Source organism: Panthera pardus, unplaced genomic scaffold (genome assembly GCF_024362965.1).
Source record: "Panthera pardus isolate Hobbes unplaced genomic scaffold, ASM2436296v1 HiC_scaffold_16, whole genome shotgun sequence".
NCBI lineage: Eukaryota > Metazoa > Chordata > Mammalia > Carnivora > Felidae > Panthera > Panthera pardus.
Window position 1 is genome coordinate 132,021,875 of NW_026526721.1, and position 22,153 is coordinate 132,044,027.

General features: G+C 36.7%; 1 protein-coding gene and 1 pseudogene across 9 annotated transcripts in view; both read right to left on the reverse strand.

The window, feature by feature from the left end:
- ANKRD28 (ankyrin repeat domain 28) overlaps nucleotides 1–22,153 on the reverse strand; it is a 197,312-nt gene that overhangs the window by 105,680 nt on the left and 69,479 nt on the right. For 6 of the 9 annotated variants that reach the window (XM_019435873.2, XM_019435897.2, XM_019435841.2 and 3 more), the window contains one exon: nucleotides 13,964–14,047. In XM_019435873.2, the coding sequence (XP_019291418.1) occupies nucleotides 13,964–13,977 (14 nt within the window). In that variant the 5' untranslated portion in view covers nucleotides 13,978–14,047. Of the gene's footprint in view, nucleotides 1–13,963; nucleotides 14,048–15,179; nucleotides 16,707–22,153 lie in introns of those variants that run through there. The other 3 variants (XM_019435836.2, XM_019435883.2, XM_019435864.2) reach the window with 3 other exon arrangements.
- Nucleotides 492–2,870, reverse strand: LOC109257794 (WW domain-binding protein 11-like; annotated as a pseudogene).

The following is a 22,153-nucleotide window of genomic DNA, read 5'->3' on the forward strand; positions in this document are numbered from 1 at the left end:
ATGGAAAATGTTTATTCATTTAGTAATTAATCTATTATTAATTAAATCACTCACTTTCATCCTAGGTAATTTAAGATTATGTAATTAAAATATGTTTTCTTTGTGACTACATGATTTGGGTGGGATGGGAGAAGTTGTTTCCTTTCCCAAATCTGACTCTGGCTATTACAGGTACTTTGTTGCTGTTGCTGTTTTCTTGTCAAACATTTATTTATTTATTCCATGAAACACTCAAAGTTTAGGTCAGTGGGAAACAATTTTAATCAAAGAACTGTACAATTTCTTCCCACATATTTTGATTTGTAATAGGAAATGACATTGCAACCCATTTTACTAAAATATTACAAAATATTTACAAGAAAATATTAAAATAGGTCAAACACAAAAGGCAAGAAGGGGTAAAATAAACTTTTTTCAGAAATCTCTACTCCAGTGCCAATAGCACACAAGAAGAGAATCAAAACAAGTAACAAAGATCCCCTGACCATGTTTCCAAAGAATTGGAGAAGGGAAACAAACGGGATGAAAATGGTGGTAAGAAGGGAATAGATGTTAGCAGCCTGGCTTCAATAACCAATCTATTCTGAATGAAATAACTCTCTCTTATATGCAATAAATTCTGAACAAGGCTAAATTTTAGGATATTTCTTGAAATGAAATTTAAAAATACCCTGGCAGCTCTTTCACTAAGTTTAATACGAGCCTCTTTCCCCATGAACCACACATGTGAATAGAAACCCGTTCTGGCATTAAAAGCTGTCACGGCAGGGGCGCCTGGGTGGCTCAGTGGGTTGAGCATCCGACTTCAGCTCAGGTCATGATCTCACGGTCTGTGGGTTTGAGCCCCACGTTGGGCTCTGTGCTGACAGCTCAGAGCCTGGAGCCTGTTTGGGATTCTGTGTCTCCCTCACTCTCTGCCCCTCCCCCACTTGTGCTCTGTCTCTCAAAAATAAACATTTTAAAAAATTAAAAATAAAAAAGCTGTCACAGTAGTCCTTCCATTTCTTTCATGAAAGCTTCATAAACATCATCCTTAGTTTGCCCCGAAATGGGAACAGATGGACCAGATTTGGGGGCTGCTTTGGCAAGAGGCACAGCAAAATCATCCTCTGACTTTCTCTGGGGAGCAGCAGCGGTCCCTTTATTCTCTTGATGTACCCTCATTGCAGTGGGCACAAATCAAGTAATCTCCGCCTAGGGATTGGTGATCCGTGGCTTGGCACTGATGGATGCTGTGGCTTTCTTCTCAACGGTGGCTGCGCTTGTATCATCCGCCTTGGGTTGCTGAATCAAGTTGGGTGGAGCACTTAAAACCCCCGGGTTCAGCAAGGGAGCTGGTGGGAAAAGCCCAGGTGGGGCAGGTCCAAGTAGAGGCACCAAAGGTGAGCACATCATGCCAGGACAGGGTGGAGGAATACTTGGAGGTGCAGGGGGAGGTAGCCTTGGTGGGGGCCCCCGAAGAGGAGGGCCAGGAGGCAGACCTGGAAGTGGACCTGAGGGAGGGCCAGGGGGCCAGCCTGGGGGTGGGCCTGGAGGTAAAAGTCGAGGTAAAGGCCCTTGGAGCCCTGGCATTCCAGATGGTCTCAGGAATGGAGGAGCTCCTGGAAGTGGTCCAGGAGGAAGGCCAAGTAGGTGGTCCAGGTGACTGTAAAGGTGGAGCAGGTGGTGGTCCAAGAGGAGGTGGTTCTGGCATGGGAGATGCTTGTATCTGAGAAGGAGGAACAGACTGCGTGGGAGCTTGCTGCTATGAAGAGGCGGGAAATGTGCCATCAGAAAGAGAGATTCCTCTTTATGCTGTTTTTGTGACTGCTTTTCCGCTTCAGAATCATCAGAATCACCTTCATCATCATCCTCTGAAATTTCTTCTACTGCTCGTCCCTCCTCTGGGACTTCCTGACCTGCCATTTAAAGCATCATGGCTTGAAGAGGAGTCAGCTCCTTCATGTTCTTTTTCTTCCTTGATTTTCCAGGCATATGTGCAAATCTTACACTCAGACCTGACTTTTTTTCTTCATTGTTGTCTCTTTCATTATCATCACAGTGCACAAATTCAGACCCTTCACTTTCTCCATCTGACCCATCAGTGTCACTGTCATCAGTACTGTCATCATGCTTATCTTGATCCATGTCCTCAGAATACCATCATCTTCACTGGTGCTGGAAACATCATCATCATGACCCTGGAGAGCAAGTTCAGGACTATATAAAATGTCTTCATCCCACCTATGAGGGGGAAAGATCTAGAGCAAAGCCTACTTTACAGCCATACATTTGCAAGACTTGAGGAGGTGGTGGACCAGGGAGAGGACCAGGAGGTTTTCTGCCAGGGGGCAAATGTAGAACACCATGTACAAGAAGAGGAAATATAGAAACTACCTGCGTTGAAGGTCATAGGCGAGGACGTTTTAAGGATGGAGCGTGGCTGGGCACCAGGAAGTGGAATGTCCTGGATCAGAATGTTGGAAGGAGCATGTGGCATATCTGGCAAGGGAATGCTCTCCACTTCCACATGCTGAGCATTCTTGACAGCATCAAAATATTGGCTAGGTTGAGCCCTCTTCTGTTCATACTCTACTTCTAGCTTTCTCAATTCTTTGTAAATATCCAGATTCTCTTCCACAGAGTTGTAGAATATGTTAAAAGGTTTCACGCAGCTTTTTACACTTATCTTCAGCACCTTCTCATTTAACTGTTTGCTGCACTGGGTTAAGCTCCATTTCATCCAATTTCTCCATGTCCCGAATAATCTGTTTGGGATCTTTCATCCTTAAAACTGCAGCCCGTACCATCATGCACCGTTTTTTGTTCTTCTTTAATTCTCTCTTCTGGGCTTCTTTTTGATTATTACAGGTACCTTGGTTTATGCACAATTACCAATATATCAGCTATTTAGATTTGTTCATATGTGGCACTGCTCTGGCAACATGAAGAGTGAACCCCATGTTATCAAAAACTATACACTGGGCTTATGAGGCAGCTTTTAACAATGACTGGCAGCTTCCAGCATCTCCTCTTCACCTATGAAGTTTCCATCATTTCCTGTGCTGCTTCTGTGCTGTGTGTTCAGCAATTGTGCAAACTTTACTTTTATTTAATGATGATGATTTGGACGTTAATACAATAATATGAAAGCTGCTTTCTAGTTGGTCAGGGAAACTAACACTAAGAACTTTATTAAATGCCTTCCCTAGAACCAACTTCTATTCCTAAGCATTGGGGGCAAGATGGGATTTAGTCCCCTTGACAAAGAACTCGGTAGAATATCCCATCTCATTGTCTCTTTAAAGTCAATCCTCTGACAGATCATCAAGAGAATACTGCAAATGATAAAGTTATTACAGAAGAGTGCCTTTGTCCACATGCTCCCCTCCATGTTCAAAGTCAGCAACACAGAACCTGCCTCACATCAAATCCCTTACTGTCTTTGTTTCTGACTCTAGATACACATTTAATTTTTTTTTAATATTTATTTTTGAAAGAGACAGAGTGTGAGCAGCAGAAGGGAGAGGCAGAGAGAGAAAGGGAGACCTAGAATCCAAAGCAGGCTCCAGGCTCTGAGCTGTCAGCACAGAACCCGATGCAGGACTTGAACCCATGAACTGTGAGATCATGACGTGGGCCAAAGTCGGCTGCTTAACCGACTGAGCCACCCAGGCGCCCCTAGGTCCACATTTAAAGGGTTCATGTAATTAGGTCAGGTCTACTCAGCTAATCTCACCTTCCTAGTCAACTGTGCCAAATGTTATAAAGTAATCACAAGAGTGCTATCCTATCATATTTACAGTACAGAAAATTATACAGGATATGTACATGGAGGGGGAGTAAGATTCTTGTGGGCCATCTTAGGAATTCTGCCTACTATCAGGGGTAACCTAAAGAACAAAGAGAAACTGAAGATGAAGCAAAGACTGAATTGGAGACAACGCAGGCACAAGCGATATCCTGAGTCAGGAAAGAGCAGGGAAGAATAGGGGGAAAAAGTATGTATGACTGGACTTGTCTCCCCAGTACCCAGCATAGTAACTGGCACATAATTTTTCAAGGGAATGGACCAACATACCAAGTTATACCAAATTAAGCTAGCAGGTATTTACTAAGAGTTTACATACTTAATAGCTATAGGACAAAAGCTAAGAAACTTACTGTAATGTGAAACCACTAGGCAGAATTGAGGGGTGACAAACCAATGGAGACAACATGGACAGAAAACAAACTGGACATTAAGAAAACTAGGCTCTTATGCTATCTCTGCTAAATATAAGTGACCAAATCAAATAAACTCCAAGACTTTAGTTTTGTCTCATCTTTAACAGAGATGATATAACCACTTAATTTCTAAGATCCCTTTCCAGTGCTACCTATCCTACAAAATGGAAGGCATGGTTCTTGCCCTCAAGCATATTCTATTTAGGAAGTTTAGAATGTAAGTATTAATTCATGTTGTAACCCACACATTGCTCTATCAGTAGTAATATTAAAAAGACAATAGGAAGAATCCTATTTTAAACACTGAATTTACCCTCTTCTATAGATTTAGCAGTAAACAGATACTCCTATGCTAAGATTTACTTGCTCTTCCCAGTAAAAAAATAAAACACCAAAATTACATATCTTTATTTTATTATTTTTTTTAGGTAGGCTCCATGCCCAACGTGGGGCTTTAACTCACAACCATAAGATCAAGAGTCACATGCTCTACCAAGTGAGCCAGCCAGGTGCTCCCAAATTTACATATCAATACCAGGTCCTATTAGAATAAGGCAAAGTAAGGTAATGCCACAGTCTGGGGAGAATAGGGACTAGAATTCTCAGGACAGAGTAACAGAGAGAGGATGGTACAGCTAGAAAATGCCAGAGATCTTCAGATTATGCACTTGTATACTCAACTAAGTACTGAGCAGCACAAGTGTATAAAAATACTACCCAAGTCTGGTGAAAAGAAGCATCTAAAGCAATTAAAGTAGTGCTTCTCAACCATTTTCTCCTTATCATCCTAATCCAGGAGGTTTTTGATACTTTATTTTTCCTAACTGCCCTCATGAAATTTTACTACTACTGTGTATCTATCTAATTTCTACAGTTTAATCCTTTGGAAGGCCATAATCATTGTAATATGCAAGATTCTCTCTCTCTCTCTCTCATACACACACACACACACACACACACACACACAGCAAAAAAATAAATTTTGCCAAGTTGGAGGTGATAGCATCACCAGTGAGGATACATGGATTTTGAAGGAATAGTGCCTGGATTGCATACAGGGAAGTAATCTGTTCCCGCCAGCCAGGGTAAAAAACTTGTGTTTCCTGGAGCACTGGAGAGAGTACTCAAAAAGAAACTTACCTCAGCAGTACTGGATATTTAACATATTTTGAATTAAATACCATTTATAGTAAGAACAAAATTTGTAAAATATAAATTTAACAAAGTATGTAAAAAGGCCATCCACAGTGAAATTACAAAATCTGCTGAGAGAAATTAAAAATGACCTAAATAAATGGAGAGCTGGGTGAGAAGACTCAATATTGTTAAGAGGTTAATTTCTGCCAACTTCACCTACAGATCAACATAGTCCAATTTTCTCCCCAGAGACAGACAAGCTGATTCTAAAATATATATATAAAAACACTAAGTACTCACACAATTTTGAAAAAGAAAAAAGTTGATGATTTCAAGACTTATTATAAAATGCTACCATATCACAACAGTATGGCACTGGCATTAACAACTGACTTAATAAAGACACAAAGACAATTCAGTGAAATAGTCTTGTTTTTCCACAAGTATCTAAGAACTGAATATATCTACATATTAAAAAAGTGAACTTTGGCATATACCTTGCATAATATGCAAATATTAACTCAAAATAGTCTGTAGATCTAAATGTAAAATACAAAACTTCTGGGAGATACAAAGAAAATCTACATGATGCGGAGATAGAGATCTTTTTAGATACAACACCAAAACCACAATCCATAACAGAATAAACTGATAAACTGGACATCAACAAAATTTAAAACTTCTGCTCTTCAAATACATTCTTAAGAGAATGAAAACACAACCACAGATTGAGTACTTGTATCCAGAACATACAAAGAACTCTCAAAACTCGAGAGCAAGAAAACAATCCAATTAAGGGGGGGAAAAAAAAAACAAAGAAACTAGCAAAAACATTTGAAAGACACTTCACCAAAGAGGATAGATATACAGATTGCCAAGAGGCACATGAAAAGATGTTCAATATCATTAGTCATCACAGAAATGTAAATTAAAACTACAATGAGATACACTGTGGGATGGATACACATCTATTAGAATTTTTAAGATTAGAAAAGACTGACCTTACCAAATATTGGTGAGAATGTGGAAAAACTGGCATTCTCATGTCTTGGTGGTGGGAATGTATAATGATACAACCAATTTGGAAACAGCCAGCAATTTCTTAAAAAGTTAAACATATAGATACCTACCATATGGTCTGACCTTTCCACCACTAGACATTTACCCAAGAGAAAGGAAAGCCTATATTCATACAAAGACTTGTACAGAAAGGTTCATCATAGCTTTATTCGTAATAGATGAAAACGGGAAACAACTCAAATGTCCATCGATAGTTAAGTGGATAAACAAATTGTGTTTATAGTTACAATGGAATACTACTCAGCAACAGAAAAGAACTGTTAATACCATGCCACAACATGTGAGATTCAAAATAATTATGCTGAGTGAAAAAATGCCAGACAAAAGGAAGACATATTGTATAATCTCATTTATATAAAGCTCTAGAAAATACAAATTAATCTGTAGGGATACAAAGCAAATCAGAGGTTATGGAGGGGCAAATGGAATCTTTTGGAAGTGATGGAAGCATTAGCTACCTTGATTATGGTGAAGGTTTCACAGGTATATGCATATGTCAAAATTTATGAAACAGTATAATTGAAATATATGTAATTCATTGTATATCAATTATACCTCACTAAAACCTAAAAAAAAAAAAAAAAAAAAAAAAAGGCTGAGGTACTAGCTGAGACTAACAGACCAATTAGTAACTTTAGCTCTGTCTAAAATTTAGGACAGAATTTATGCCATTTTTGTTATACTACCTAACATATTACTTATATACAGTTATGAGTATAAAAACTCATCAGCATTATTTCAGACTATGCAAGTAAAAGTACCTGATCTCTATTAAAAATATCACAGTTGGGGTACCTGGGTAGCTCAATCAGTTAAGTGTCCGACTCTTGGTTTCAGCTCAGGTCATGATTTCACAGTTCCTGAGTTCGAGCCCCGCGCTGGGCTCTATACTGACAGTGTGGAGCCTGCTTGGGATTCTCTCTCTCCCTCTCTTTCTGCTCCTTTCTGAGCATGTGTGCACACACTCTCTCTCCCTCTCTCAAAATAAAACTTTAAAAAAAACATATCACTGTTTACCCAACATCTATTTATTTATACATGTCCAGTAAAATTGCTTCAAAGAACTAAGAGGACATTTAGTCTATTTGGAAAGATGATAATTTAATAATTTATAATAAATATAAACATTCCAAAATTTTTGCATGTCCACTGAAGCAGAATTTTTGTTTTCTTGGTGAAAAGATCTCAATTTATTTCCAATTAGCAAGATTTAAAATAATCCAAATGCTCTCTAAAAGGGGACTAGTTAAATAAATTACATTATAAACAATGGAAAATGATGTGGCTATAAAGAAAAATGAGAAGTTCTCATTACTAATATGGACTAATATACTACATTCCCAATATATATTCCCCAAATATATTGGAGATGAAAAATGAAAGATTCAGAATGTGTATATGCTAAATAAAAAACAATACATGAATGGAATATAAAAATAAGTCACCATCAGTCTCTAGCTGCAAAAACAGCTAGTTTCATTAGATAATACCTTCTTTGTTTCAGAATCTTCCAAAGCCATTTATAGTCACAATGACAGGATGTAAACTCATTTAAGATCTTGGGGGAAAACTGACCATTGGTGAAGAAAATTTAAAAATCTGAGGCTAGATGCTAGAAGCACTGGCAAGAATAGAGGAGAGGTGTCATCTCTAGGCACCTAGAAACTATAGAGGAATTCTCTCCTGGGTGTTAACTGAGTTGGTTCCTTGCTCTTCTTCACTCCCCCCCTTACTACTCAATGTTCCATGGAAGCCAGCTAGAAGTTGGGTGGGTACACTTGAGAAGGGGTTGAAGGGTTGGTCACAGGTTCCATTACTAATTACTGTAAGTAGCTAAAAAAGACCATGTGCACATGTACAATTTTAGGGCAGAGAGTGCACATGACCTCAAGTAACTGAGTGAAGAGGTTTTAAGAACTTAGAACACCAACAGTGTGGTATACTGACAGCCAGCAGAAGTGACATGTGGCCACAAGAAAGACTGGTTAAAGATTAGAGCATTTCATGGGGCGCCTGGGTGGCGCAGTCGGTTAAGCGTCCGACTTCAGCCAGGTCACGATCTCGCGGTCTGTGAGTTCGAGCCCCGCGTCAGGCTCTGGGCTGATGGCTCGGAGCCTGGAGCCTGTTTCCGATTCTGTGTCTCCCTCTCTCTCTGCCCCTCCCCCGTTCATGCTCTGTCTCTCTCTGTCCCAAAAATAAATAAAAAACGTTGAAAAAAAAAATTAAAAAAAAAAAAAAAAGATTAGAGCATTTCTTGTTAATTTCCAGAAAAGACTAGAGAACACAGTGAAGGATGGGGGTGGGTAGAATTCAGGCAACCTGTGTAAACTTAGGGTTTACTACTTTGTGTTAACTGCCAACAATATTATTATAATAATAATGAAAACTAATGATCTGTTTGTATGATGTGTATATATAGATTTGCTGAGCACTTCATCTGACAAAGTAAAATCAACATCATTTCAATGATCCCAGAAAGTACTTTTGAAAGCTTAACGATGTTAATAATTTGGAAGGCTATTTTGGCAAATCAATCCCAAAATACTTTGAATGACAAAGCTAAATTCAGAAGCTAATAAAATATACAAGATAGCATTTTCAAAAATACTAAGTTATATGGTAGATATAGGGAAGATCTACTTATTGACTAGCTCTTAAATCAACTCTTTTGTGTTTAAAAAGGGTCACTCATAATCTAAGCATTCCTGTTTTGAATACTGAGAACAGCATTGGCTAAATTATAATTACCTCTAGTTTGGTATTATCTTGAATGACATTTTTATCCAGCCAAAAATTAAGACATCAGGGAGGCTTATGTAGTCACTCATTTGCAATGCTAACATTAACAGCACTTGGTATCATGAAAATTAGGAATCCACTTGAATTACAGTTTAAAAGATAGGAGTCCATAGAATCGACCTAACTTTTTGGGGGAAAATCCACTTCTGAACCATTACTGCTTTATGGCACTATTTGACAAAAGAAAAAAACTATTTCTCTCTCTCCAATTTACTTTATTTTCCCAGTTACTATCAAGTCTGACATGGGTTCAAATTCCTGTTCCTGCTATACTTACTGGTCCTGGAGATATTTAACCTTTCTGAATTGTAGTTTTGTTATCTATTAGTGGAATGTAAATGCTAACCTACCAACATTACAAGATTGTTGTATGAACTGAATCATAACATAAAAAGATTTAGGCATATCACTGTCTCTGAAATAAAATTCTATAATTAACACCAATTTCTATCACTCTGGATACAGGAAAACAATTTCTTTGTGTAGAAATAATTTTCTGACAAAGTCAGACCTTTCCTCTGAAATATGTTATTGATATTTTAGACTAAATTATTTGGACTCTACAATAGGGCATTAAGTTCTACTAAATCCTCGGGAAAGGAAATAACAATAATTATTATTTTGGCTACATATATTTAGAAATACAAATGAAACCTTCTGGGCAAAAGCAGGAGGTCATTCAAGGTCATTCAGAATTTTTAGACCATCTTAAAAAAATTTTTTTAAATGTTTATCTGATTTAATTTTGAGAGGCATGCAGGGGAGGGGGCAGAGAGAGGCTCCAAAGCAGGCTCTGTGCTAACAGACAGCCTGATGTGGGGCTCAAATTCATGAATGTAAGATCATGACCTGAGTTCTGAGCCCAAGTTGGATGCTTAACCCCTTAATCTACTGAGCCACCCAGGCACACCTTAGAGCATCTTAAATTTGGAGAGGCAAACACCCTGAAAGCCATTATTGTAATCCACGCATTTTATAACAAAAGAGAGCCTCAAAGAACTTAAACGGATTTGCTCAAGTAGTATATACAGGCAATAAGGTAAGAAAACAGGAGTACTTAGGTCTAATAACTTAAATTCCAATTGTTCTTTACACTATATATACATACCACTCTGCTTTCATAAATTTTTGACAGTATCACCTTTTTGATTAACAGTGTTTCTTCCATAACCAGGTAACTTATTTTTCCAAAAGTTTGCTACTTCAACTGCTTCTAGGCAATCAAAAATCTTCTATTAGGTTACTACCGAAACAACTATTTCCCCTTTATGCCTTCCTATGAAAATGCGAATTTTCTCCACATATGGAATGGTAATATAACCAGTGATGATAAGCCTCTATTCTTGTCCCAGGGGATGAACCAGGTGAAAAACAATGACTAATCTAAGCAAAACGCTAATCCCATTCTACCTTTGCTGGTGGATTGGTTTAGAGTAAGCCAGTAACCAATCCAATCTCAGGGGGAATTTGGAGGGGATTTGGAAAAAGATAGTTTTGCTTGATTAAAAATACAAAGAAAAAGGAAACTTACAGGGAGAGTCCCCTTTCCATTTCTTTGGCTGTGTGTCATAAGCACAAAATGCATCAGTCATCTCTACTAGGAGAAGAAAGCTGAAAGCCTCACAGAGCCACTCACCCAGAGCTCTGACAGTACGATCTTAACCAACCAAACTGCCTTCCTCTAGAGTAAATTATTATAAAAGCAATAAACCTGTATTTAGTTAGGCACTCAATTACTTGTGGCCCAAAGCCTCCAAATATGAAACTCCAACATTTTTAAAAATTTATTTGAGAGAGAGAGAGAGAGAGAGAGAGAGAGAGAAGAGAGCGCACACGCATGAGCAGGGGAGAAGCAGGGAGAGAGAATCCCAAGCAGGCTCTACGCTGCTAGTGCAGAGTCCGATGCAGGACCCAAACTCAGGAACCGTTAGATCATGACCTGAGCCAAAATCAAGAGCTGGACGTTTAAGCAACTGAGCCACCAGAACTCCAGCATTTCTAGTGAAATCATCTTACCTAAGCCTCCACAACAGAAGACTTCCTTCTCAACCAAATAATACACATGTATTTTAAATTAAGAGTTTTGTTAAAAATCAATTTAGGTATGTTACTAAGAAAAATGCTATTTGGTGATTCACAGTATCCAAAACTTCAGGACATGACTGAAGAAACTAAATCTAAAAAAATACAATGTTCATTTAACAGTACAGAAACAAATCTGAATTTGTATACCCATTCTAAAAACTGATAAAAACAACTTCAAAAACTGTACGTTTCAAAGAGATGTTATTCTCAATTACTTATTTAAATAAAATTATTTTTAAAAAAACACCACTGTCACACTGACATAAAGCTTAAACATACTTTATTACCTATCAACAATCACAGATTTAACTCAGATCACAGATTTAACAAATTGTAAAATTATGACAATACTCTCAACTACTAAGAGTCACATGAGAAAAGACGTAAAAGCAGCTGTAGAATAACTTGTCAAAAACCCATGAATCACTGAAGACTACTGAAGTCACCCACCCTCAAGAAAAGCCTACTGATTTGAAGTACTAACCTTTTAGTTCTGCCCTAAGTCACAGTAAGGGCACCAGCTAGGAGATGTTAAGAAATGGTGGTTATTATGGAAAGAGCCTAAATGTCCATCAACTGATGAATGGATAAAGAAATTGTGGTTTATATACACAATGGAGTACTACGTGGCAATGAGAAAGAACGAAATATGGCCCTTTGTAGCAACGTGGATGGAACTGGAGAGTGTGATGCTAAGTGAAATAAGCCATACAGAGGAAGACAGATACCATATGTTTTCACTCTCATGTGGATCCTGAGAAACTTAACAGAAACCCATGGGGGAGGGGAAGGGGAAAAAAAAAAGAAAAAGAGGTTAGAGTGGGAGAGAGCCAAAGCATAAGAGACTCTTAAAAACTGAGAACAAACTGAGGGTTGATGGGGGGAGGGAGGGAGGGAGGGGAGGGTGGGTGATGGGTATTGAGGAGGGCACCTTTTGGGATGAGCACTGGGTGTTGTATGGAAACCAATTTGACAATAAATTTCATATCTTGAAGAAAAAAAAAAGAAGTGGTGGTTAAAAGCAAGTAAAGAAAGGAATCTATAAGTAGAGGCTAAAAATCATAAATGTTTGGGGGTGACACACTAATGACACATACACAATAGTTTCCAAGGACATCACAGTAGAATAAACTTATGCTCAAGATGATTCTGAGTAATTTTTAAAAATTTAAAATAATTTGATCAATATAGCAGAAAACAGTGTTGGCTATGAGACTGCATAATGACAGGGAAATTAATCATGGTAAGTAGCATTATAGTCCAAACTTTCTCACCAAGATAAGATTTGTTAGTACTATTAAGAAAACTAGCAAACAAACCCAAAAAACTAGAGTTCAACAGAACAGAAAGCCATTTTTTTCCTTTTCATTAACTCTATACCCCTGTAACTATTTTCTGTCCTAAGAAAAAAATAGACTCTTCAGAACACCCCAATTAGGTAAAATAACCAGGCACTCCATTTAAAATAAATAAATATATCCTGAATTAGGTGCATGTTTCCAATAAATATAAATTTAAAGGCAATTCATTTAGGAAGGTTTAAAAAAAATGTAGTAATAGCATTTTGATCACTCTAATGTTAGAATGAACCATTTTAGCTAAAGATTAAATTTATTTGGATAATCCAACTTTTAAAAGATTAATACTTTTTATATCTACTTAACATTATCACAGTAGTACTGTATGAAAGAATGAAAGAAAGATGAGAGCTTGAGATGACCTTGCAGGCTTTTGCAGAACTACCAATCATTTTAGGTCATCTGTTTTGGTGTTGCTATGGCAACTTTATGAATCATGACCCCCTCACCACAATAATTCAGAGGACTGAATTATGTATGAAGAATGTACTGTCAACCTGTTTCCCGTAAAAATATACACATTAATGAATTAGATCTTACTATAGTAAATTATATATCTTTAGCCTCAATTCAGTAAATTAAAGAAACTACTGGCCACTAGAGAAACAGAAAATTATCCATATGCCCAATCTGTATAAAACTGTCTCTCATGTCAGTCCTGAATGTTAAATCCACTACATCTTTCAGTTTGGAGACTTTTCAAACAATATGTCTTTCTTTACTGAGAGGCTCAAACAGATGAGTCTGTGTATAATGCTTACCATACTTATTTACAGAAAACAAATTCGATCTATTATAAACTTAATAGAAATGTCTTTTAGAGTTCACAAAAAAGAACCCTCATCTAAAATGCATACAAGTATTTAACAGTCAAATGTCACGATGTCCACAACTTACTTTCAAATGGATTCAGCAAAAGAAAAAACCGTATGTGTCTGTATATAAAATATGTGTAAATATGAGAGGGAAAGCAAATGTGGCAAAATGTTCTCACTGCTGGATCTACGTGGAGTGTATGTGGGTATTCAGAATATTGTTTCAACTTTTCTGTAAAATATTCCCAAGTAAAAAGCTGTGGAAACAAAGGACCCTCACTGGTTCCTAGTCCTCTTGTGTTAGTTTTTACCCTGAATATACACCCAGTCCCCTTCTTTTGAGGCAACTACTTCAAGACCCTCTGCCCTCATTTAAAATAACTGTTACAGAACTGTTACGTCTTTTTTAACAAAGTCATAATTCTAGAAAAGAGTTTTTATAAGTAGATTTAAAGGCCAGTATCAGTGAATTAATTGTTTTACCTGAAAGTTAACATCTTCTTTCTTAAATATTAGTGCTCGAACTTCATCAGGATCTCCATTAAATATAGCTTGCACCAGTGATGGCTAAAACACAAGAGAGTAATAAAAATATTAATCACACTGCATGGATAATTCTAAAGATATTTCCACATAATTTTTAAACCTAAAATTTTTCTTCTCTTTAGCAACAATAATCAATTTGTTTTTGACATTAACCAATACTTTTATTGAGTCAAATTGTATGAAAGTACAGGATTCCTCCTTGAATAAAAAAGGCCTAATTAAAAAAAAAAAAAATCAATTCAGTATGGCCAAAATTAGGTAGTACAATAAACACAATCAAACCTGAGTAGAAGCCTTTTGTTCATATATATGGTAAAAACAAAGTCTCTTCCAAATACAAGTGTGACATCTCAACATCTACGTGGGGACATAAGTTGTCAAACAAGCCATTGCCAGGCCACACTGATGCCCATGAAGGCAGGCCTTTTTGAAAAGTTCTGTTTGGGGCATTCAATAACTTGCATGGGTTAGCATTACCTGTTACACAGATTTAAACCCGAAGAAAGAAAATCTGGCAATTGATGAAAATCACTATTATTCAAAGACCAAAAAATAGCATATACCTGAATAACACGAAGAGGCAAACACGTGCATGTCTAAATATAACAATTTCTTAATCAACAACAGTCTCTTTGATAAGGTATCATATTATACTAGTCAAACAAACCAATTGACAACAGCATTAAAAATAAGGTTAAGGAAGTCTGATTCTTTTTCATATAAAAGTGCTGCATGTAAATACATAAAATTCATTACAGAAAAGGTTGTGCCTCGGTGTTGCTAGCAGTAGTAAACCTTTCCTAAAACATACAGTTCCTCATTCTCATTACATCATTTTTTAAAACCACAAAATGAAAACAGAAACGTGGTTGCCAGGACTACAATTCTCAAATTATTTTTTAAAAAGTCTTTGTAAGAGAGTAATACATAGTAAGGAAAGTCTGAGAATGTTAGCTAAACGTCTGAAGAAGTAAAAACCAAAACTGTGTCCATTTTATACACAAGTAATACTGCATCATATTTACATACCTATACTGCTTTTATTTGGGTTTTTAATAAAACGAGTGGAAGCTACCTTATGTTTATTCTTAAAAGATAAAATTTACCCCATTAGTTCAGTAGAAGATAATAAACATAAACTCTCATATCTTACCAATACACTTCCAGAAGGTGGTGGTGAATGTGGGGATTTATTTTCCTGTGGCAATTTAGAAATGAATGCAGGAGATTCATCTTCTACCTCCTCCAAAACAACAATACACACTCGACTCATTCGCTCTTTTAAAACACTAAATTCCAAGCTATGTGATAAAAGTCACAGTTGGAAGAGCACAAATAGTTTTTCCTCCTCTTCTGTACAACACTTAGGATCATTCTCTGAACAGCGCAGCTGGTTTTTTAAAGTTAGTAAGTACTATCAGAAAAACTGAAGTTTAAAATTATGACTACATAACATAACTTCCTAAAAACAACAAAATTCTGTTATTTTCTGTTGGGTTACTGTAATACTTAAAAGAAATTTCATATCAACATGTCACTAACTAAAACGGAGTCCAGTACAAGCTCATCTAAAAATATTTTTCCCTTACCAAAATAATCATATTGCTCTCTGTCTCACAGAAATTTACTTGCATAAAAAGATTATTGTTTGGGGTGACAACACCACACAATACAGAATGAAATGAGAAACAACTACTGTGACAGAGAGGATTACAGCAATACCCACTCTTGCCTGCAAGGTCATATAGTTACCAGTAGCTGACTTGCTTATAACTGGAAAAAAAAAAAAAATCTCACTATTCTGTTTCCACTTCTAATTTGTCTTCATTTCTTCAGCTTCTGGTTTAAAGCAGATACTATCCAGAGGAAAAAAAAAATATCTAGAGCTCAGCATAAATTCTTAAAATGAAGCTCAGAGGTTGACAATTCTTTCTGTGTTTGGGAAAGAAAAAAAACAACAACACTCTGCATTAATAGCAAAGCTGCAGTACATTTACATGCGATGAGTCAGACCCCAAGAGACAATAGGACTCTTGGTACTAGAATACAGCTTGATTAATCCAGATATCCCATATAAAGAAGAAACACAGATAGCTTTATTCCCATCGATAGCATAAGCAAGGCAGAGCGTTCATTCTTTCTCCATCAGGCAGTTGTCTGTGGCTGCTCCAGCAAAAGGGCACAGCACCAGGCAGAAATAGTGTTAGCAGAGGATCCTAACGGAACAGGCAGGCTGCGAAGGAATTAGAAGGCATTTGAGCTCAAATTACTGCTTCAGGCTTTTCATTTAAAAAAAGAGAGAGAAAAGCCCAGTAGTTTATCATTCCAGTGTTTCCTTTGATCTCCACATGAATACAGCTTCCATTAAATAGTCTTCATTCACAGGAAAAAACAGCAGACTGTGCATCTTCTTTGAGCCAACTACTTTATTCAATCATCTGCTCTGTGCCAATATAGTTTCCTTCCACTGTGAAAACCGCTACAGTTATCCTTTTCAGTAGATTTCAGATGTTTTCCTGTTCCCCAGATGATCTTGCAAAACGGCCACTGATACCTCCAAATAGGTAGGTCCTTAAAAAATCTCTACAGAACCTCAGGATCGGCCCCACAGAAGCATTCCAACGGAGCAACAGTCTGAATAGCAAAGACTGCAGAACCGCAGGATGAAATGCCTAGTAATGCTCACATGTTACACTTACCAGAGATCTGAGCTACTGCTCGGGGATGTAACTTCCTCTAGCAGGAGAAAAAAATAGTGCATTTGGACAGCCTTCACAATTAGAAGGTTCATGCCAGTTCTGTGACTAATCCAGATCAAACTGAAAAATTCTATAACTGAAAAATGAGTGCGCTTTTAACATTTTCCACTAAAAGCCACAAGGAAATCTGGTGTACTGCCTCTGCTGACTAACACTGGTTTTAGCAAGTAAACAATTCCAAACAGCTTAACTGCTTTCGTATGTTACAATATAGCAAATGTTTAACCCTATAAATGACAACTGCAATAAGAATGTCTGCAGTGGACCCATAAAAGAGATGGAGAAATATTTTATGATAACAGAAAAACACAAATCTGAGATTTTATTTTTTTACCAAGATCATTTTTAATATACCAGATGCATTTATTTTCAAAAATGCAAAAAAGTTTAAGCACAGAAATTTAAAATTTACAATTTCTGTTGTTGAATTTAATCAATCATGTCATATTTTAAAGGGAAAAAACAAAAATTTCATAATGTAAAAATCCTAGCTCTAAGCTTCTGTGGATCATCTGAATTTCACTGAAGAAATTAAATAATTCCACCTTCCCATCTGGAAATGGAATAAAGCCTTAAATCCGTTAAATAGCGGCATAAAACTATTGTTTAATGCCCTAAGTATTCATTTTCTCTATGTCAAAAAGGCATGAGGTAACATAAAAAAGTCAGATGTTCCTTCCTCTATAAAATTAATTTCCCCAAAGCTACATGGAAGTGTCAAAAACAACCAATCTATTGTAAGCTTTCCCTTCTTTCTCTATTTATTAAGCATACGAGTTATTTTCTAACAGAAAAATTACAAATACTATGGTTTCCCTTCAATTTTTGTTCTTTCTCCTATCAACTAGCATTTTTTTTAAATTAAGGAACATAATAGCTATTTTTGAACATTTACGATGTGCTAATAAGTGTACATTCTCATTTAAAACTCACAATAACCTTGCTATGTTTCCATATAATAGACGGAAAAAACTGACTCAAAAATTAAGTATTTTATCCAGTCATACAAATTACTAAACTTGTGTCTAATTCCAAACACATGCTCTTTCTTTCTAATCTATTCTGCTTCCACTGAGTGTACGCACTTGTGCACACACCCCCACCCCACTACTCTCTCAAGATCTTTGCAACCTATACTAGATTGTCAAAGTAATCTTAAAAAACAGGTAACCTATAATGGCTATGAAAAGTTAAGGTAACAAAGAATATACTATTTATTGTCATAATACTCCTAAACAAGTTATTTTTAAATGGGTATTTCAGGGCTAGTGTTATCTCATGTGTTTAAGCTAATTTACTTACCAAAACACAAAAAGAAAAAAAAAAATCCGCATGATATGGATAATATAAGAAATGCCAGAATTTAAGAACAAAAACCATTAAATATCAATCTATTAAAGAACCTGTAATCCTAACATAATTGTACCAAGGTACTGAAATATGCTAACAATTTGCAGAGTTGTATTTTAAAGTAAGCAAAATGGTTTTAAGCCAAATTAAAGACATGCAAATATTTTTGCATACAAAATGATGTTAACTATCTCCACATGACTAACTCAAAAATATCATCTTGATATATGAAATATGTAAAAATTAAATCACCGTGGTGACAATATCCTATATTCTGTCTTCAGGGGTTTTTTGCACCCCAAACAAAATCTCTTTTTATACAGACAATTTTAACTCGTTCCAAAGTATTCAGTGTGTAAGTTCAGCTACTTAGACTTAAGCAGGTATATCCTATTTCTTGTTCTAGGTCAACTTCTGTACTTAGGTCTTTCCCAGCCAGAGAACAAGCTCTTTGAAGGCAGAGACTGTGTTTACACACACACACACACACACACACACACACACACACACAGAGTTTCCTTCTACTTTCTCCCACTTGTAAACAATTTCAATGAAATTAATTCTATTATGTCACAAGACTCTGGAATAGAGTTGGTAAAATTATAAAGACAACAGGGGATTCATGTGTATATATTAAGAGTGTGTGTGTGTGTGTGTGTATATATATGTGTGTGTATATATATATGTGTGTGTATATATATATATATATACACACACACACACACACACACACACACACACACACTTACTTTAATCCAAAAACACAAGAGGCATTAAGGTGTAGAAGTTGAGCAACTTAAAATGCAGAAGTTGACAGGATATAAACCAATGATACAGGATGACAGCTAAAAGTAAGGCCTCAGGAGGTCAGCCTACCTGGAATTCAAATTCTGATTCCATTATTTATTAGTTCTGTCCTTGGGCAAGCTACTTAAATGCCCTGGGCCTAAATGTCTTTGCACTTATAAAATAAGAATAATAGTCTTCAGAGATTTTTACCTAGGAGAAATACAATAATAGCACAGTGATTGAGAATGTAGGCTTTGTAGCCAAACTGCCTGTGTTCTCATCCAGTTTCTGCACTAACAAACCTAACCGTGACCTTGAGCAAGTTACTTAATCTCGGTCTCACTTCAACATCTAATAAAGAACATTAACAGAATCTACTTCATAGTGTTATTCAGAGTGAAGTTTAAAATAAAATGTAGATAATCTTATTATTATGGATATTTAGGGGAGTAGAATGATTTCCCATGTGAAGGTAGTGAGGAGTGGACTCCCCCTACTGGTGAGATGATTCAGACTAATGTCTAGAGATCTCATTCAGTTGCTAAGTACACTCCCCTCACCCTACCCTTTCCAGGCTTCTGGAGAGACTGCTAGAAGCTTGTCTTAACACTGGAATAATCAAACAAGAATTAAGTAAGCATTACGGAGGGGAGGAAGGAGTAAACTTAGGCAAGAAGTAGGATTATGGGTTTTGCCATTCTTGAACATTCACTGTACTTTACAGTCTACGGAAAGAGAACTGGCCCATGAGGTGCCTAGCTGGCTCAGTCAGTACAGCACAAGACTCTTCATCTCACAGTGGTGAGTTCAAGTCCCACGTTGGGCATGGAGCCTACTTAAAAAAAAAATGTAAAAAAAAAAAAAAAATTCATTAGGGTGCCTGGGTGGCTCAGTCGGTTAAGTGTCCGACTTAGGCTCAAGTCATGATCTCACAGTTCGTGAGTTCGAGCCCCGCATGGGGCTCTGTATTGACAGCTCTGAGCCTGGAGCCTACTTCTGGTTCTGTGTCTCCCTCTCTCTCTGCCCCTCCCCCACTCGTGTGCTCTGTCTCTTGAAAATGAATAAACGTTAAAAAAAAAAAATTCCTGGCCCATGATATCCAATATAATCAAAGGAAGATGAAAAAACTGAGATAATTGCTGCACTATTTTTTATTATTTAAGTTAACAGCACCATATAGCACTGTTTTAAATCTTCTACTGAATGAGACAGATCCCTAATACAAGGAATTCACATCTTAAAGAAAAAAAAACAAAACAGGTAAGTAACTATTTAAAACATTAGGAATGTACAAAGTATTTATGATAAAAAATACTGACAAAGATAGTGCAAACTTAAGTTCAACAATTTTTTTTTCAATTGAACAATGGTAAGGGGATGTGGTTTTTATCTTGAGGCATTTACTCTTTAAGCCAAATTAAGTTTTTAATAAGCCAATAAATTACAATTCTGACAACTTCATAATCCTTCCATTCTTTTTTTTATTTTAAAGAATTTTTTTTTTTTTTAACGTTTATTTATTTTTGAGACAGAGAGAGACAGAGCATGAACGGGGGAGGGTCAGAGAGAGGGAGACACAGAATCTGAAACAGGCTCCAGGCTCTGAGCTGTCAGCACAGAGCCTGACGCGGGACTTGAACTCATGGACCGCGAGATCATGACCTGAGCTGAAGTCGGCCGCTTAACCGACTGAGCCACCCAGGCGCCCCATAATCCTTCCATTCTTTATACTAAAATGTATCCTATCAACAGCTTACTCCTACTCTTCACAGAATCACATGATGGAAAGCTGGTTTAAACCTTTGTTTAACGATAAAATATTTTAACATCGCAAAAGATTTTTTTTTGGTTCCCAATTTTGTTACACCAAAAGTTTTTCGGACACATGTGATTTTTTCTTTCTGCATACAGATTCAATCCAAAGTTATCTTATCTCTTGAAAATGTGTGACCTCCATATTGATTATCATCGAATAGGAATTTTACTCAGGGTGGATAGAGCAGAGCACACTAGTGTCTTAGTATTGAAAAATAAAAAGCTTGTGGTGAAAGATGGTAAGAAATGGATTTAAACCATGTTTCAGAAACATTTCTCATAGTTCAAGAATCCTGAACAATCTTTTTGAGCTAGGCCTCATCTGTCCATATATTTTAGAAAAATCCTATGAACAGATTTTAAAAGAAAATGGGGGAGAAGGAGGGGGGGGGAAATCTTAAATAGCTCTTGTTAGGTTATTGGTTAGCTTCCTCAGTATTAGTACAGCCACTGAAAAAATAACATTACGTATTTAAAAAGTGATGAATTCAAGATCCTTATAATACATGCAAATTAACTCTCTGCATGTCTAGACCACTTTTTAAATGTTTACCCAACCATACTTCCAAAATGGCTGACAACCAATGTTATCCAATGATCTCAAGTGGTTTGACCCCACTGGTATATTATAATGGTATAATGAATTGTTACCCCTTCCATTAATACTATCATATACTGCATATTGTTAACATATATTAATGTTACCTATTATTACTCTGATGTGTTCTACTACGACCTATCTATATTCTGCATCCATTCTTCCCATATTCCATTTGCCCAGAAGACTTAATTTTTAGGTAAGTACAGGGCCTCCTAGAACAATGTCTATACTTCTCAGCCTAGAAGCCTGAGACTTCTAGGCTAGAAGCCACAAGACAAAGTTGTGACCAGCATTTTAAGTAGAGGTGTTGTGTGGCTTCCAGAAAACTGCCTATTCCTACAAGGACAAATGGTATATCCACCCTGCTTCCTGGAACATGGATGACTCACCACCATCTTAAACCAAATAAGGACCAGAGTCTAGGGTGATGGAACAGTATATTAGAGGGGATCTGGGTCCCTGAGGACTTTGTGGGACAAAACTGCCATAAAAGCCCTAGACTGCCCACTTCCCAACTCTTAGGTTACAAAGAGAAGTTCCACCTTGTATAAGTCTTTGTGATTTTTGAGTCTCTTTACTCAGAGCTGAAACTAACACTAAGTGGTACTCTTCCTCTTCCTCCAATCATCAATCAGTGATCCATACTCCAGTACAGTATAGCTACTTAAATTTTCAAAAATTAAAATGGATTATAAACATTAGCTGCAACAAACTGAAATAGAAATAACTAACCAGAAAACAGCTCAAAAAACAAATCCACTATATTAATCCGTGGAGGGAGAAGGAAACATATTTATCACAAATATTTTCATT